The 19633-nt window shown below is 39.4% G+C and overlaps 1 protein-coding gene across 2 annotated transcripts in view; it reads right to left on the bottom strand.

Annotated features, from left to right (window-relative positions):
• cmip (c-Maf inducing protein) overlaps positions 1-17809 on the bottom strand; it is a 256495-nt gene extending 238686 nt beyond the window's left edge. The window contains exon 1 of one of the 2 annotated variants that reach the window (XM_063067127.1): positions 16827-17809. In XM_063067127.1, the coding sequence (XP_062923197.1) occupies positions 16827-17120 (294 nt within the window). In that variant the 5' untranslated portion in view covers positions 17121-17809. The remainder of the gene's footprint in view (positions 1-16826) is intronic. The other variant, XM_063067128.1, reaches the window with a different exon arrangement.
• Positions 17810-19633: the final 1824 nt, after the last annotated feature.

Here is a 19633-nt window from a genome sequence, read left to right as displayed (position 1 = left end):
TCATCTGGAATCAATTAGGTTTATTTATGGTGGACTTTGCCTCTCACTACTCTGTTGATCCACCTCTTTTGAAAAGTTCCAGACCTGCTAGAACCAGAAACCTTCCATCTCAGCTAGTGTCGATCCATTTCTTTTCTAAAAGTATCATTTGGCCTCAAATCAACTAAAGTTATTGAGAAACAGTTCCACAAGTCCACTAAACAATGGAGATATATCATCTCTTTCTGGTCTGAATCCTTAATAATCTGAAAGCCATAAATGAAAACCCATTCATTCCGTTCCATCATCTTCATCCACAGAAAATAACTGGGGAGGGCACCACCAGTCCATTTAGAAAACAGATTGGGGGTATTTAGTTCAAGTTCATTGTCATCTGACAGTACATATATATAAACAAGTGAAACAGCGTTCCTCTAGACCACAGTGCACCCGCACAACATACATCACACACATCCAAAATATAAGTTAATAAAAATAAAATTCAAAATGCATATAGTGAAGTATAGCACAGATAAATAATAAATACTGTAAACAGCTCACTGTCCTAGTAACAAGACTTCAGCGGTAGTAGGGTATTCGTTAGTCTCACAGTCTGAAGGAAGAAGCTATTATCCAATCTGACAGTCCAATCCTGATGCTCCTGTACTTCCTATGTGACAGTTGTGGGTCAAAGAGATTGTGGAATGGGTGGTAGGGATCCTCAACTATGCTTTGGGCCCTTTGTCGGTTAATGTCACAAATAGGGGAGAGAGACTCTGATGACCCTCTTGGCGGTTTTTACTGTCCGCTGTTGGGTCCCGTGGTCTGATGCCTTGTAGCTTCTGTACCACACAATGACACAGTCAGACAGTACACTCCCAATGGTGTTCCTGTAGAAAGTTGTTAGAGTGGGGGTGGGGAGCCTTGCATGCTTCTCTCTCCTCAGAAGGTGTAGACGCTGCTGTGCCTTCTTGACTGGTGATGGGGTGCTGTGGATCCAGATTAGATTGCCTGTTATGTAATCACAAAGGAATTTTGTGTTCTCCACTCTCTCTATGGCTGAGGCATTAATTTGCAATGGAGTGTGGTCGACCTGTGCCTTCCAGCATTTCTTGTATATTATTTTGAACTGCGTACACTGACTTTCTGCTGAGAGCACTTGAGTCCTGTTGCAATTATACAGGGGTATGGTGAGACCATACCTGGAGTACTATGATAGATTTGTTCTCTTATCTGAGGAAAGATGTTATTGCTACAGAAGGAATGCAATGAAGGTTCATCAGACTGATTCTTAGGATTGTGTATTTAAAGAGATTAAAGAGCATTTACTAGAGTTTACGAGAATGAGAGGGGACCCAAACTTCTAACAACATTGGAAAGACTACGTACAGAAAGGTGTTCCCCACCACCGAGGATGTCCTGAACGTGGGTACAAGTATAAGGGGCAAGACACATAGGATTGAGAAGGGGACAAATCTCTTCACTCAGAGTGGTGGTAAGTCTGTGGAATCCTTTACCACGAAAAGAAGCTGAGGGTTCGATATAGTCCTCCAAAATAAAGGGGGTCAAAGTATACAGCGAGAGAGTAGGAACAGAGTAGTTAACTTGCCATTAAATGGTGGAGCAAGCTTGAACAGCCAAGTTGCCAACCCGCACTAAACAATGATATAATAGCCAATACAACAAAATGCCTATTTTATTCTCCCCTCCTTTCCATAACCTTCACCCAGATTCTACCACTCATCTACACGAACTAGGGCAATTTACAGTAGCCAGCCTGGACATCACCAGAATGTGAAACAGAAATAGAGGAGACCATAGCGGTCACACAGAGTAATACCTACAAAATACTGGCGGAACAGCAGGTCAGGCAGCATATATGGAAAGGGATAAATAGTCAACATTTCAGGCTCAATGGGACAGAAATGTTGACTGCTTATTCCTTTCCAGAGATGCTGCCCGAGTTCTTTCAGCGTTATGTATGTGTTACTCTGGGTTTCCAGCATCTGCAGAATCTTTTGTGATTAAATTTCACAGAGATATCACCTCTTTTGAAGTCAGGATCAAATTCAGGTCACTGGAGTTGAGAAGCCCCTGCACTAAATGTTGTACTGTGTGTGATCAGATTTTCATAATGTCCGTTAGTTATGCTCTTCCACACAACTGGGAACATTCTGCACTCACCCTGTTAAAATTCTATAATTCTCAATGACCTTATTCCCATTCACAACCTTTTATTAAAAATGATCAAATTGCCTTTAAAATATTTCAATAATTACTTCGGTTCCTCAGTAATTTAATTTGATAGCTTTTTAAAACTCCTCCCTAATCCCTTTACATTCAGTTTTGAACTGAACTATAATGTTCTTTGCATATTTAGTGTCTTTAATCATTCACAGATGGTCTTTGTTATTTCTATCTGGCAAATTATGATTTCTTTCTGGACTCCGCTGAACCATTTTTGATGTTTTCCTTTCTTGTTCTACTTTCAGTTCCTCGGAATCAGCCTTTATCCAATCTATTAACCAGTTCCCTGGCACATTTATGGTTCTGTCTTGCCATATTGAAGTATATTACAGCAAGACCATTATTGCCTCAACATTACCTTACATTCACTTATTTGCTCTAGTTTACTCCACAGTCTAGATCTAAAGAGGAATCTTTATTTGTTTTGATTTATCACACATTGGGTTCTGAATATTCTGCAAGAATGCTGCTCTCTTATCTCCAGAACCTATTGTCCAATGTTGGGGTAGATGAAATCACACATAATTACTATTTAATGAATTTTACTCATTTCCTCAATATCTATTCATTTTCCTTCTTCCACCACTCTTCAACAATTAAGTGGGCTGTAGATGACATCAACTATTGTGATTAATTTGTTTACTGTCTTTATCTCTATTCATATAGATTCTGTCTTCTTTCTAGATGAGTCCATTTTATCCATTTTGTGATGTTCTGGGGGATTAACAAAACGTTTTCCTGACATGATTCTTAATCAAACAACTATTTCCAGGACATTTCTAGTGTTCCTCAGCCAACAACATAAAATGGTTATCCAAACTATGTTGCAAAAGTTTGATGGATATTTCCCAAAGAATTCCAATTCACTTGTCTCTAATCAACCCAAAGTTACTGGCAACAAAACTTACATGCTAATTTCAGATGCAACAAAGGGACAGAACAGACCAAGAGTTTGGCCGGAATAATGGACTGGTGCAAATGATCACAGATACTCGACTACAGACTGGCAAACATACCAGGTTTACAAAGATGTCTTATATGATCAATTATTCTCTATCTCTTGCATCTATCTTCATATCATCTTTATTCCCCTTCATCCAAGTGATACCATGTATATTGCTCTCTCTTGAAAGGTATCCAAATTTTCCAAAAAAAAATTTAAAAACATGTGGTTGTGAGATTTCAATCTGTGATTGAATTCAGTGTTACTGTAGAGGGTTATAGACTCAGCTAGCATCCACAACATTCAGGGCATCTTCAAAAGGCAGTGCTTCAGGAGGGTGGTATCCATCATTAAGAACCCTCATCATTCAGGACATTCCCTCTTCTCATCAGGAAGGAGGTTAGGGTTAAAAGAGCTTGAATGTTTAAGGAACAACTTCTACCAACAACCCCTCGTATGCCATCAAATTTCTGGAATGTCCATGAACTATTTTGCCCTCTTTTTGCACTACTTAGTTACATAGCTTATAGTTTCTTATGTATTATTTTTATTTATTTTTTATGTGATTCTGCTGCAAAACATCAAATTTCACAATATGTCAGTGGCAATAAAACCTGATTCTGAGTTATCACAATATAGGAAAGGTACTTCACATCCGGACCATTTCCCTGCATGCCTCTCTGACGTAGTGGGGAACCACATATGATGTAAGTTACAGCAGTAGCTTGCCGTTGCCTTCTGCCGGGTGAGTTTCCAAAGAGATCACCAACTCGTAACACAGCACGGATGGAAAGCGTGTTGGGGAGCCGGGGATTCGAACTCGGGACCTTTCATTCCAAAGTCCGACGCTGATGCCACTACGCCACCAGCTGGGTCTCACACAATATACAAGCTTCATTACTAAAGTTTTAATCCCCAAAAGGAACAGTTAACTGAATTGTAACTGTGTAACACATTGCTAAACAACTATTTTCCAAAATGCATTGCGCCTTTGCAGATTTAAAACTACACAGAATATTTCAACGTACCATCAAGTATACCAATAGTGTAGAGAAGGTTTTCTCAGCATCTTCTCATAATGGTCAACTTTATAACCCAACAAATAATTGTAAAATAGACTACCATAAAAGTTTCAGTTGCATGCTACAATCAAATTGTACTGGTTACAAACCCAGCTGCAGAAAAAGTTCTGCATCTTAAGTTAGAAAGTGTAGTCCTTTTTCTCTTTCAAGTCAATTAAGGTGGACCATAGTATAAATTCTGGCTTTGCATAGTATGTTCGCATCCCCAACATCAAATAAGTAAAAGAAATGTTAATTTATACCCTGTCCATATGGCACTTTAACTTTCAAATGGAACAAAAAAAATAGAAACATTACTGTGCCTTCTGCATATTAATGTATTGTCTGCAGTGAACATTAGGATTCAGCTCTGCATAAAATCAGTGCCAATTCATCCTGAGCAAGAGTTTAAATGGAACCAGGTTTACTTAGTTTACATCCAGGAAAAGATGCTTTAGGACAGTACTTATTTTTTCTATTTTGCAAGGGCAATCTAGCAAGAGCACAGTGGAATCGAACATTGCCAGAAATTAGGAATGGCCAGTGGGTGAAATCCAGATCCTGTGCTGGTTTGAGAGCTATGATTGAAGTAATTTTTCACCGGTGTGCTAGGTGAATGATTGCTCAGCAAGAATATATGAACATTTCATAATCTGTGTGGTATGATCTTTCAAGAAACAAATGGTTGACTTGGGGAAAGTAAGTCTTTTTCAGGGCGAAGCTGTTCTTAGTACTTGCTACTCAAGGGATTTCCATTCAAAGTCTGCTTTGCCCTTTTATATTTATGCCCAAACCCATATACTATCTTCTTTACCATTGTGATTAACAGGCAATAGTTAAAGCAACCACAGATAATTCAGAAAATGCTTAAAATGCTTTCTTCCTCAGAACTCTTAATGTAACTGCTTTGGCTTCAATGTGTGCTCTCAGCAAAGGGCAAGTAGGCCACCCAATGAATGTCAAACTTGTCAGCTTCTTGGCTGTCACACCAAAATAAAACAGTACCAGGAATCCCCAAACGTATGGCTGTCACATTCTGATCCACACAAAAAAAAACCAGCTGTGTTTAATGTCATGCATGAGAATAATTAATGTCAGGCCAACATGTTCATTAAAACAGTACTCAAAAAGCTCAGGGGTTTGCTTGTTTCAAGATGTTAAAATGTTGACAACAATATTTCTGTTTACAGTAAAAGTGATCGTGGGAAGTTGGATAGGGATGAAGCAAAGACTTAAAAAAAAGTTTTTAATAAAAAGCTGAATCCATGAACATTTCCTACTACATCAACTAGAATAATATTAACAAATATATACCCTAATTGCATAGCTCAAATGATATGAAACCATCAAATGCTACCACCAACCATAAAGTATTTCCCTTTATGCCACATATTTCTAAGTTCCCAACTACTCAGTTTCAATGTTTTTAATGAAAACTCATCGGTAAAAACATTCGGACTATATTCTGTCATTCCAACAATGAATAAATATACTTCAGCATATAATGAGATTTAAACTTCCCTTCGGTTATTAATTATGTTATTTGAAAGTTTAATCACTAGCTTTAGTACTTAATCATCTCATAAAGAATTAAACCATCCTTTTTTAGCTGATGAGGAGGCTGCAGGGTATTTTATTAAATCAGACATAGCAAACTAACATAGCCCAGTGAGTGGCTGGCCCAATGTCAGATTCTTTAGGCAGTTTCATAAAATTGGAAAAGATGATTCCCCCCAAGCAAACTTTATATCAGGTCTACATCTTTCTGTGATGTTCCAATTTTCCACCATCTATGGCACTGTCCAAAATTCCTGAGAAATGGCTATCAATATCTATTGTCTCTGTCATCTGCACTCTCTGTTACTTTTGCACTTTACTGAAGGAGGTAGATGACCACTTGTCTTTTGATCTGCAACCTTTCATAACCTTCTTCAGATTTTTCCTTATGTTCCATAATACTCTTACCATGCATCACTATGGATTAAAGAAATAAAGCAAATGAGGTACTGGGCAAAATTTAGTAAGGTAATTCTAAAGCATAGTAGATTTCTGGGAATAGAAAGGTATTGGAAGGAACAACAGCATTGGAGATAAACAAGAGAAAATGCAGGATTCACACATACAGACAGGCAGCATTTGGGAAGGGAGAGACTAAGGCAATGCTCCATCAGAACTGGGAGGATAAAGCACATTATAAGATGCAGAGAAAGGAGGTGGAGAGAATTAATGTGAAGTTTATAGAAGATTAAATGACAAAAGGACTAATAGTGCAACGTCCAAATTCCTGGAAATAAATAAGGGTTGTTAAATAATGTCAGTCTGGAGGATATATGCTAAGCAGAAAAATTATCTGAAAGACGAAGTTGGAATGAATGTAAAATCTTGATCAACTTGAATGGCTGAACTTATTGCTCAGTATAGAAGGCTATAACGGAAAGGTGACATTTTATCTTCAAGAATAATTACAGCTTCATTAGGACAGCATGGAAGGATGACAACAGAGTGGGACAAGTAATTAGGAAAATCTTTATTCCGATTAACTTTCTTTGACCTAAAACTAACTCTGTTTCTCTTTCCACGGATGCTGACTGGCATGCAGAGTAGTTCCAGAATTTTCCGTTTTATTATAGGAAAATGTAACTAGTTAGGATCAGGACAGTTTTTCAGAGATTGCTATTCTAACTAACTTAATGAGTAATTCCACAGTCACACGCAAGATATAATGGTTTTTCCATGCATATATTTCCTAAATCCTTTTGATCGTGCTTGCTAAAATAGTGGTATATTAAATCAGATAATATGTGATATAGTTAACTCATTAGGTGCACATGAAGCTTACATCTGATTCTACATTACAGGTATAATAAAAATGTTAAGTACTCAGGAGAATGCAAATGAGAATTGATAGATTAAAGCAGAAAACTGGCAGGTGTGATGTAATATGTAACATGTACTTAAGAATGGGAAATAGAAGTATTAATTGGAAAGCATTAAAGGAAATATAAATACAGGTATTTAAGTTAACTATGAAAATAATCTGTAGGTGCAAAAAAACCCAAAAATATTCACAAGCTTTGAGGGTTCTTCTAGAGATTTAACAAGCAACAGTAAAAGTGTATTAGCGGAGTTTTGAATAAGACTTTATTTGGAAGATGGTGCTTAATCTTTGGAAGTTCTTTACCTGTTTTGAAGAAAGTCCAACAGAATACCAGATTGATTGGAAGCGGACAATGTTCAGGATAGTGAGGATAATGACCATCTGATTTAGTTGTTTAGTACTAACAGTAGAGATAGGGAATGACTTTTTAGCTTAATTGCAAAACGCACAATTGTACACATTCCAGAATTTAAGCTAAACTGATTAAAGACAGGAAAAGTATCCTCATACCAAATCATACAATCAAGATTAGAGGTTTCCAACTTTTATCAACAATTTAAATGCTTTAAACTGTTGATAAAAGTTAAAATATTTTAAGTAGTGTATAGGCTTCCATGTGTCTTACAATGGCAAGAACTATTCAGACAACCATGAATTCCAGGATACAAAGTTCTGAAAATTGGTGTAAACCTGGAATACAAAGCTGTGTGTACAATCTCAGCTGAAATATTTTAAACAAGAATTATTGGTTACCATCCAGCCAAATCTACACTGGACTTTCTCCAGGGGTGTTGAGGGAACAAAATCCAATGAAATCGGTGTTGAAACAACACAGCTGCTAAACAAAACGCTAAGTAGGTGCTGTAACTCAATGATTAACCCCCATAATTCTAATACAAAAAGTTAAATGAAACCTCGAGTGATACAAAACTATGGAACAATTAACAGTTCAGAATTACCCCAATTTGCACAAACATGGTTTATTTAAAGCATTAAATTACTCTGGATATACTCTTCCAGAAACTACCATTCTGTAAACATTCCTGTTAGTTCTTGTATACTGTATTACAAAGGCAAGAATGACTTGCATTTATATAACACCATGTACATTCCTTTCAGAATGTCACAAAACATTTACAGGCAATGCACTTTTGCAAAGCTTTAGAATATTTAAATACTTCCAAAATTCAGAAACATTTAAAAACTACTCAAAACAAAGTAAATTATTTTAAAAGAGAGTCATTTTAAAATGGAAGTATAGAAAGTAAAAATATGGCTAAGAGTGCACAAATAATTAAAACTATTGTACATTTTTTAAAAAGTAGAACTTACAGTATCTTCTCCTTTGCATTCTTCACTGAAAACTAAGCTAGTGCTGGGATACCTCTGTGACCAAACCCAGGGCAAAGTGATTTCATTTGCATGCATGCCTTTGCTAAACTAATTTGCCGTTCAATTGTGTGGCTGTCTCCTGTAATCATTATTTCACTTCTATCAACATTGAATGTAAGGAAACATCACTAACACATATCCGCTGGTCACCTTGGACAATTTCGATTAATAAGGCATGGAAGGTTGCAGCTCTATTAGCATTAGCTTCATGTGGGTGGATTTGAGCTTCGGTTTTTGAACCTTCTGGATTACTGAGTCAAATAATAAACATTCATAACTTCACAATGGCCCTTATGGCTCTAGTTCCATATTTGTGTTGAATTACCAAAAATATTCCTACTAATTGACTGCTGTTAAAGCTGACCTCTCCCAGTGAGGACAAAAATTAAGCAACCATTCTCTTCTTAGAAAGACTGAAGACCTTTTTGGAATTGTTAGTGTATTCGCTGAATGTGCATGTGATGTTATATGACATACAAGTGAAAAATATGAAATACTGCATGTTGTAAGTATATGACCTTTTTTCCATGACTGTTACATGAATATCTATTCATAGCCTTTTTGACAGCACTGCTGGATACTTGCTCACAATATACAAATGTCAGCATTATCCATGCCAATTCATATAAAATAGAACCAATTTATCAGAAAACAAGATATCCTGCAGATGCTGATAATCCAGAGTAACACATACAAAACGCTGGAGGGATTCAGCTGGTCAGGCAGCATCTATGGATCGGAACAGAATCAACGTTTCGGGCTGAGATCCTTCTAATGTCCTGATAAACAGTCGCAGCATGAAATGTCATCTCATTATTCCTCTCCAAAGATGCTACCTGACCTGCTAAATTCCTCTAGCACTTTGTGTGTGTTACGTTTGATAGTAAGGAATTTGTAAAAAGCAATGCAGAAATTCAAATTCAGAGCAGAAAGTACAGCAAAAGTACTGTATACACAAAATGACATTGGCAAGTGTTTAGTTATTCAACTTCTTAATGCTAGTTGGGTCACAATGGAAGTGAGTAGAAATCAGTATTCCTGCGAAAACCTTGTACTGCATGGGCAAACCCAATACTGGAGCTCAGACCTTAGTAACATCAGACTGACAAGACGCAGGCAGTTCCTCGACATTCCAAGGCAACTTTTTGAGAAAGGCTTCACAGGCCACCACTTAAAAGAAGGAAAGACAACTCAAGAGCAAGGAAAAAGCTGGCAATCTGGGAAAAGGTCAATCAACTGATCAGGAATTCAGCCTTGGCATTCTCCCAAACAGGTTTTAGTCACTTTATTCATGTGCGCAGAGGGGACAGAGCCTGCTTTGGCAACAAGTTGAAATCTCTTCTTTTCAGTTTGGTGGAAGTGCTTGGTATTGATATAGATGTTGCTTGGTAGGAGTGTCCACTTACTACCTGCCATATTGGAAGCTTCATTATTTATTTAGTGGTCAAAACTCATTGGCATTTCAGGCTGTGCTTTGAAAAGATAAACAGACTCAATCATCCATTTTAAAGTCAGAAAACACCATGCAAGATGACAAATGCACTCTGAATGGAGGTGCCAAAGATAAGTGTTTAAAACAATAATTTGAGTAAATACACATACTGTACACTCAGTGACCACTTTATTAGGTCGTGGATTTGTGGAATTCGTTGCCACATACAGCTGTGGAGGCCCCGATCATTGAGGGTGTTTAAGGACGAGATTGGTAAGTATCTAAGTAGTCAGGGTATCAAGGGTATTGGGAAAAAGCCGGAAATTGGAACTAGATGGGAGAATAGTTTAGCTCATGGTTGAGCGGAAGAGCAGACTCGATGGGCCGAATGGTCTTGTGATTTTGTGACCTGTACACCTGCTCCTTAATACAAATATCTAATCAGCCAATTATGTGGCAACAACTCAATACATTTAACATGCAGACACGGTCAAGAGGTTCACTTGTTGTTTAGACCAAACATCAGAATGGCAAAGAAATGTGATCTAAGTGATTTTGACCGTGGACGAGCTGTTGGTGCCAGATGGAGTGGTCCAGCAAGATCAAAAACTGCTGATCTCTTGGGATTTTCATGTCATGACAGTTTCCAGAGTTCATAGAGAATGGTGTGAAAAACTAAAAACATCCAGTGAGGCAGCAACTCTCTGAGCAAAAATGCCTTGTTAATGAGAGAGGTCAGCGGAGAACGGCCAGACTGGTTCAAGCTGACAGGAAGGCAACAGTAATTCAAATAACCATATGTTTCAAGAGTGGTGTGCAGAAAAGCATCTCTGAATGCACAGTATATCAAAACTTGAAGTGGATGGGCTAAAGCATAAGACCATGAACCACGCTTTAGGCCACATTTTAGGTATAGGAGATACTAAATAAAGTGGCCATTGAGTACATATCAAAGGTTGGAGAAGATTAGGAGGAATAGACCATTTGATCTTTGGTGTCTGCTCCACCATTCAGTAAGATCAAGGCTAACGTCAGCATCACCTTTCCGCACTAACCCCAAGATAAATATCCAAAAGTCTCAGAGTCTTTGTTGAACATGCTTAACATCTGAACCTCGATCTTGCATAAGAATTCCATATATTCAACATCCTCCAGGTGAATAGGTTTCTTTGTACCCCAATCTATCAGACCAATCCTGCAGCCCTGTCTGCAAAACCAGATGTTTATCTAAACCCTTATGAATGATGCAAGTTGGATACGTTGCTTTCAGCCATCTTGTCTGAACCACTGATATATACATAGATGGTGAACCACTAAGGCTCAATCCATAAACCATCCCATGATTGGTCTATCCCCAATGCTTTTTGTCCATTAATCAATCTGCAATCCATCCTCAATCCCGGGTGCTCTGATTTTGTCTAATATTGATCTATATGCCTTAATTTTCAAGTCATTTTTTGCAATTAAATATTAAGCTAAATTTCAAGGACTAGCACTGCACGGTACAGGAGTAGACAATGGCTCATCTCTGAGATATGGGTCACAATGCAGTTCAAGATTGTTATTTAAAAATATTTCCTGGCCTCAACTATTTAATGTAAATTTGCACTATATAATCCTATACCAATTCCTAGCGGTCAGGAGCAACTGCTACAGAACAAAAGCTACTTGTAATTTCATGTAAATTAACTCTCTATCAAAAGGAGAAAAGGAGCCAAGTTGATTCAACAGACGTGCTTTATCCAACAAGTACTCAATAGCAGAAACAAGAAAGTAATCCTACACCACTGTTAACTACCATAATATACAGACAGTGGCCACTTTATTAGGTACAGGAGTGGAACCCAGTGTGGTTTACTGCCCATTGTCTTCAATCGTCAATGTGTTGTGCAATCAGAGATGCTCTTCTGCACAGCACTATTGTACTACATGGTTATTTGAGTCATTGCCACCTTCCTGCTAGCTTGAACCTGTCTGGATTGGTCTCATTAGCGGGGCATTTTTGCCCGCAGAACTGCTGCTCACTGGATGTTTCTCTGTTTATCACACCATTCTCTGTAAACTCTGGAGACAGCTGTGTGTGGAAATCCCAGGAGATCAGCAGTCTCTGAAATACTCAAACCATCCTGTCTGGCACCAACAATCATTCCACAGTCAAAGTCACTTAGATCACATTTCTTCACCATCCTAATGTTTTTGTCTCAACAACAACTAAGCCTCTTGACCACGTCTACATGCTTTTATGCACTGAGTTGCTGTCATTTGATTGGTTGATTAGATATTTGCATTAGCGAACAGGTGTATCTAATAAAGAGATCAGTGAGTGTACTTCTACATCTAGCCACAAAAGATACACATTGCAATAAAAGGCTTAACATCTGCTTTAATTACATAGTTTCCTTTGAAGATAAAATTATCTTCAGTCAAATGTTTATGTTACCTTGTACAAATTTGCACCTTCCTTTTGTACCCATACAACCCATGGCACATGATAACTGTAAGGATTAATGAGACATGAGGCTTTTAAATTATTTCCTATCTTTTGTCATTAACTGGAGGGAGAAACAGACTCTGCACACACATAAATACTGGAAGCCAAGTGTCTCCTGTGTGCTGAAGGGGCACCTTTTTTTTACTAAGTGAACCTTAAATCCACGGCATGTTTTAATCTCAAACATCGTGGCTGAGATGAACCTAAAGAATTTTGTGGCACTATTTATTTTGGGAACTTTAAGATCACATCCCTTGTCGTGAGCCTAATATATTACCAAAATAAAAATCACATAATATTTAATTTATTTAGAGATACAGCGCAGAACAAGCCCTTCCAACGAGCCACACCACCCAGCAACCCCCCAATATAACCTTAGCCTAATTACAGGACCAATTTACCTATGAACTGGTATGTCTTTGGATCATGGGAGGAAACCAGAGCACCTGAAGGAAACACACCCACACACAGGAAGACCATAAAAACTTTCTTTCAGAAGACACTGGAATTGAACTCTAAACTCTGACACCCTGAGCTATAATAGTGCCATGCTAACTGCTACACCATCATGTTGTGGCACCCAGTATTTCTAAAGAGCTATATTTTCATTAATTCACAGAATACAGTTTGATACAGGTTAATAAGTGATGTTATAGAATCACATACAATTTACAGTGGAGAAGCAGACCATTCTGTCCTCCAAGTTCATGCTGTAAATTGTACTCCTTACTCTCTGTAAAAACTATTACTGTATTTCTTGACAATAAGTAAAGGTCTTGCACCCAGCAAACCCCAGTCTTGCCTTGGCCTAAACAAGGAACAATTTACGTCGACCAATACTGTTGGAGGAAACTGGTCACGGGAAGAATGTATAAACTCCTAGAGAGAGCAGCGGGAATTGAACCCCAGTAAAGCGCTGTGCTAACCACTACGCTGCAATGCCGCCCTTAATTTTCAAATACAAAGGGCCTGGAACGTCAGTGCATAGAACAAAGGTAGAGCACAGATCAAGGCAAGCAATATCCCATTACAGCCTCAACAGTCAATACACCCAATAAAAGTTATAACTTCTGAGACCCCGGTTTCAGTTCATTGGCAATGACGTCAGCCAGGCGCCAAATTAAATTCTTCGCGTATATGTGATGTCTCAATCCCCAGGTACGTTTCACACCAGCCAATCTTCAATCACAGGTTTCAACTTCATTCATAATGCAATAATTTTATTTATTTTAGTCACCGTCCGAAATAATTTCCAAACGGCTCACGTTACAAAATACATTTTTCCAGGCTGATTATCTCCACGTCTAACTCACCTCTCTAACTGCGAAAATAGACATAATTAGTTTAAATTAGTTCACAATATTTAGTTTCAATAAACAAGTTTACGTTGACTTTAAAAAAAACAAAAATGTTTTTCTAAGAAAACAATAGGGTTTGTGGAATTCTTCCAAAATAGTCAGTAGCAAATATTTATCTTCTCACTTAACATTTATTTCACAGAGACACTGGTAAAAACTTATGTTCTACTATTTCCACTGAATTTCTACACATGGCATGGCAAAGGTGTTTCACGGTCTTTCTACTATACCAAGTAGTCCTCAGAGATCGCAACTATTCATCTGGGGAAAAAGAACTTTAAACCTAGGAAAATATTTGCTGATTCTCCGTATAACCGCTGGACAACTTCGCCGTTGATAGTGCAATTCGCTGGAAAAAGCTCTATACGTCAAATAAATTACTTCATCCTCAATCTAAAAATAATCCCACTGGAGAGCCAATTTTAAACGAGAATCAGCCCGTGTCCTAAACTGTGTGCATTATACCCCAGCTGGAGTTCCCTATCGAGGGACGTCCATTAAAATTCCGACTGCTTCCCTTGCAAGTGAATTTTAGCGCCACAATGGGCACTTCCGGATTAAGGGCATCCCTTGGAACTCCAGTAAAACGGGAATCTGAGAACAGTGACATGAAGGTGAGTGGCCAGTCCACCTAATAATAGTTAACATCTAATGTTTGGACACTAAGCTCTCTTCTCAAAGTGCCCATCTGCTGCAGACATCTCCCTATTATTATTTGCCAAAATATCTATTTGACAGTGAAAGTTGGGTATGTCTGTGCACTCTAAAAACTAAAGAATCCGAATCAACTACAAATTTCACGACATATGCCAGTGATAATAAACCCAATTCTGATTCCGCCAATCCATTAATAAAAAATAATCACTACTATGACACTAGACTGCTGACTTATAATGTTGGAATAACGACGATTTCCAGCATCTGCAGATTTTCTCTTGTTCACTATTATAACGAGGTGTTTTGAGTTCTGTCATTTTGCCCCGCTTGTTTTTATAGTGCATTGGCAGGTTTTGATCAGAATTTCAGCCTGACTTGGAGCGCCGTTAATTATATTAAATTCACTGTATTGAATGGCTTCTTCCATCCCGGGATAAATTCTGGCGCTTGGAAATGGCGATATTATTCTAACTTTTATTTATTAACCTGATTTGATCACTGTGTTTGTGATTGCTTCTATGCTCAGATTATAGCGGTGGGCTTTAGACATTAAAAGGAAGTATGTAATGCAAACGTAATGCTCGGATCAAATTATTTGCAAAAGCACAATGCGTTAATGGGTGTGATGTAAATTGATATTAAACATTTAATACGATGAATTAGGAGAGTTCAAAACCTAAGTGTTTCCGAAAATTACTCGTTTTATTCAGTTTTCTGCCTTGAAGGAATTTTGCTCTCAGCGGAATGGGACAGAATAATTGGAGACATGTAAATGCAACAGAGAACGTCTCGCCCTCCTTTGCTCCGTGTGCTTTACATACCCCTTCGGGCCGTCGAGCTGGTTTTAATTACAGTGTCCAAGTTGCTGGCCATTCAGAATCTAACACCACGGAAGCTACAGCAATGCGGCTGAAATATGATCGATACGAAAAGAAACGGCAACTACTGTTGACTGTATTAGCATCCGTTGTGACAGACTTCACTCTATCAAGGGAACACAGCTTCGCGGCTCCCGTTGCCCGTTGTGTTGTTAAGTACCACACGAATTGGGTTAAAATAACACGTGTGAAATATTGCAAAATAATCTGAAATTAGACATAAAACGATTTCCTTTAATGCGGGTTCCTTTTAAGCCGCCGTGAATTCACATGTTACTACCAGGTGGATAAAACAGCGAACTAATGTTGAGTAAACCACCTGACCTATATCATACAGTGACTCTGCCTTTCACTACAGTATGTTTAAATGTTCAGGATCAGCCGCAAATCATACATAATCGTCCAGAATCTAACGGGGATTTTGTTTATTGTTTATGCTTCTCAAGCCCCGCCATAAAAATTCCAACAAAATCCAGTCAGCATTCATGAGGAAAACACTTGTATACCGATCTCCAACTCTCCCATACACCTCCTACCCAAAGACGTTAGGTACATCAAATAAAACGAAACGCTAGCTTTTGCCGGATTCGGTGTAGAAATGCGTTCAAATATACAACAGACAATGTTTTCGCTGAATAAGATATCCCGGATGTGTCTATTCTGAACAACACCAAACCTAGTCCCAAACTCTGCTCCAGAAAGTCACCCGCCCTGTTATAAACATCCTGCCATTCCCTGCTCTCCAAGTTCCCCCAATAATTCGTTCCTCTTCCCTCGTGACAGAGGTTGCCCGCTCATATCGTTTGGTTTTTAAACTGTCGTAGAGTAACTCACACTGACATCAACAAATCAGTGTGTGTCAGTGGAAACTAAGGTTTAAATTAATATTTTGTCATTGCCAGATAAATTTGATCTACTCTTTACTATTCCTGTTTGTAGTTCGCATTTGTCACACTCATTTCTAAACCATCGGCTCGATCCATCCGCTTTTCCTTTTGGGAACTGAGAGCAGATCTAATCGGTGACACTTTGGGGAGCCTCTGTTGTACCACACTACACAGCCGTACAGTACACTCTAACGGCCACTAACTCCAATTTGACAGCTTCGTTTTAATCTAATATTACAAAGTCAGTTTAAAAAAAACGTCTTGTTTTACATTTTCAAACTCGCCGCCCGGTTCTGAAAGAGAATTGCTTAAAATACGTTTTTACATCAATTAAACTTGGACGTTAAAAATGCATTACAAGGTATAACTCAAACAAGGAATCGTTCTGATTTACATTCTGTCGTTAAACTTCACATATCGCATAAACTATAAAGTACGTGCATGAGTTTATACCGTATTGATTCTAACCAAATAATCCTACAGGTTAGGTGTTTAAATAAGAATGCGACCGACTGACAAACTCGTTTGAATTTGCAATTGAACACAGCGCCTTCAATGTATGTCGGTTGTATCTTGTCAGCACCCTTCACTATGAACGAAGAGTATATGGTGTCGGCACTTACCGTGGCTGAAGCAAGGCTGTTATCAGCCAGGGTCAGGTGGTGGGGCTCCCATCTCCGTAAGTATTTGGAGGTGAGGATCTTACTGAGGAATGTCCTGGGATGCCTGATCACGCACACCTGTATATCCCCTTCCTGCAGCAGTTTGTACCTCATGCCATTAGTACAGTAATTCGTACGCCTGCAGGGCGCAGCCCCCAGTTTGTTGAGATCGGATGCGGAGGATTCGGGCAGAAGGCAGGACCTCTCCTCGGAAGCCTGCGTGTGATCGCCGCCGCCACTGCTGTTCAAATCCATAGCAGACACCCGGCGGATTCCCAGCCCAGAGCCCAACACGGAAAGGACACTCGGCGCTCTCCGCAGCCAACAACAGATCCTCTCTCAGAAGCCTCTTCCCTCTGAGGCTCCTACAACTGTGTTGCACCAAACAATGGCATGGTTTCCACAATAAAACCCCAAAACCAAAACAACACTAAAGGACGCGGCGATATTCCCAAAAAGACAAAGGCGAACCGTCACGATTCTTGTGCTTAATTTAGTGGGGATAATCTTGGTACTGGAGGCAGGCAACGAACATTGCAGAAACTCTTTCCCGTCTGGTTGGTCTCCGGCTGATCATGTGGGCTCCTGACTGACGTCAATGGGTTTGGTGAAACTGACCAGAGCGGATGCGCTGCGTGGTTTTAAAGGTACAGTTACAGAAGCGAGAAAACGCCACCATTTTATGAATCTATTTGACACATTTGCTTTTAGGCAGTTTGACAAAGGGGGTAAAACATTTACAGGGCGCTGCCTTTAGTTGATGAGTACGAGGTACATTTGTAAAGCAGCAGAAGCCCTTCCATGTTATCTAGAAGTGAAGGGTTAGTGTGTGCACATTGAGGGCAGACCTGTGCACCCCCCCCCCCACCACCACTACTACCACTACCACCATTTTAAACCTTTTATCTTGTGGGCAATACTGTAGTAATCTTCTGCACCAGTGGCTGAGGCTGCGGAAATGTAGGACGAGCAGCTCGCTGGCGATTACGTGCACAAACCCATTTTTTTTAAAAAAAGCAGAGTCCCAGCGTTTTTATTCCGGACATTTTTTACGCGCTTTGTTCAGCGGCGTCAACGTTGTTCGTTTACTTACAAACCCATCGCCACCACAAATGCTGTTTGCACAGATACCGGATAATGTAGGCGTGCCTGTTTAATTATTGTAAGAGGCAGTGTAGAGGACGAGTAGTAACACAAAAGAAATGCATATCCACCATCTTAAGCTGTTGGATCGTGTAGATCAAAACCACGTTATGTTTAAAACCATGTATCTTGCCTATTACAAACGCCAATATTTTGGTGCAATTCAGGAAAAATAATTAAATCTAAAACGATAATCTTAAACAGAAGGGCGTGCTGATCAGTCTTTGCACGTTAAGACGGGAACGGATATGGAAGGCTACAGTGTCCCAGAAGAGGGAGCTGTAGTGTATTTAGATTTATGATATCTGCCATTTGCATTTTGCATATCAACTAGGATATTAAGCAGCTTTCAACAATTCCTAGCCGAAAATTGGCCGTCTGCTGCATCTTCTTTGTAATATCATCAAAATATTTAATCATAACTTCAAAATTAAAGATAGTACTAACATGATCAGTACAGAAACAGAGCCTTTGGCCCATCAAGTCCATGCAGGCTGCCAGGTACCACTGAGCATATTTCTGTGTCGCAAAGATAAATTTACATGTTACCAAGAGATTGCTCTTATGTTAGAAATGCAACTTTCACCTGCTCATCACCCATTTCTTTGCTGTCCTTCATTTCATGTGTCCATCACACACATACTTGATTCGTGGGGTCCCCTCTCGGCACTGTCCCCATCAACCCACTCTGCCTCTGTCACTTGTTTCTATGCTTCACCTTCCTTTCCTGTCAGATTCCACCATCTGCGGCCCTTTAACCCCTCCACCCATCACCTCCCGGAGTATTTGCTAATTCCATTGTGGGCCCCGATACCCCCATCTACCTATCACTCCTCTCCACCTGGATCCAGTTATCACTTGCCATTTCATGGGCTACCCTTTCCTCTCACTGTTGCTTCTCTATCAAACCTGACGAAAGGGCTCAGCCCAAAACATCAACTGTCCATCTCCTCCAGCAGCCTGTTTTGTTAGATGTCCAAGTTTTGAGTGCGATAATTGTTACTGTATTAGCTTACCATTGGTATATGTACCAAGCCACAGTGCAAAGCTTGTCTTGCGTGCGTTTCGCACAGTGCGTTGAGGCAGAACGTGGTAAACAGGAACAATAACAGAATAAAGCTGCCGAGGCTGGAAATCTAGAGTAACACCAACTCAGGAGGAACTCAGCAGGTCAGGAAGCAACCTATTACCTGTCAGCTTATACTCCTTTCCTTCCCCCACCTTCTTATTCTGGCTTCTTCTCCCTTCCTTTCCAGTCCCGATAAAAGGTCTCAGCCTGAAACATCAAATGTTTAGTCCTCTCTATAGATGCTGCCTGAGCTGCTGAGTTCCTCTACGATTTCAAAGATTCAAAGTACATTCATTATCAAAGTATTTATGCAATATTCAGCCCTGAGATTCATTGATTGGAGTAGTACACAGATGCAACGGAAGTGTTCCCGCACAGGTCCGGTGAAGAGCTTTAACAACCCAGTCTCTATAAAAGAGGGGTACCGCCCAGCAGAGTGGTCATCATGGGAGCGGTCTTCATTCGAATAGTCTGAGTCAGAGTAGTAAGGCTTTGGCTCAACAAGTCTTTGGTGAGAGCAAGCAGAGGCAAGGTAAGTAGGTAAGTTCATTCCGTA

Source organism: Mobula hypostoma, chromosome 14 (assembly GCF_963921235.1).
Source record: "Mobula hypostoma chromosome 14, sMobHyp1.1, whole genome shotgun sequence".
Lineage (NCBI taxonomy): Eukaryota > Metazoa > Chordata > Chondrichthyes > Myliobatiformes > Myliobatidae > Mobula > Mobula hypostoma.
This window is presented reverse-complemented; position numbering and strand designations above follow the sequence as displayed.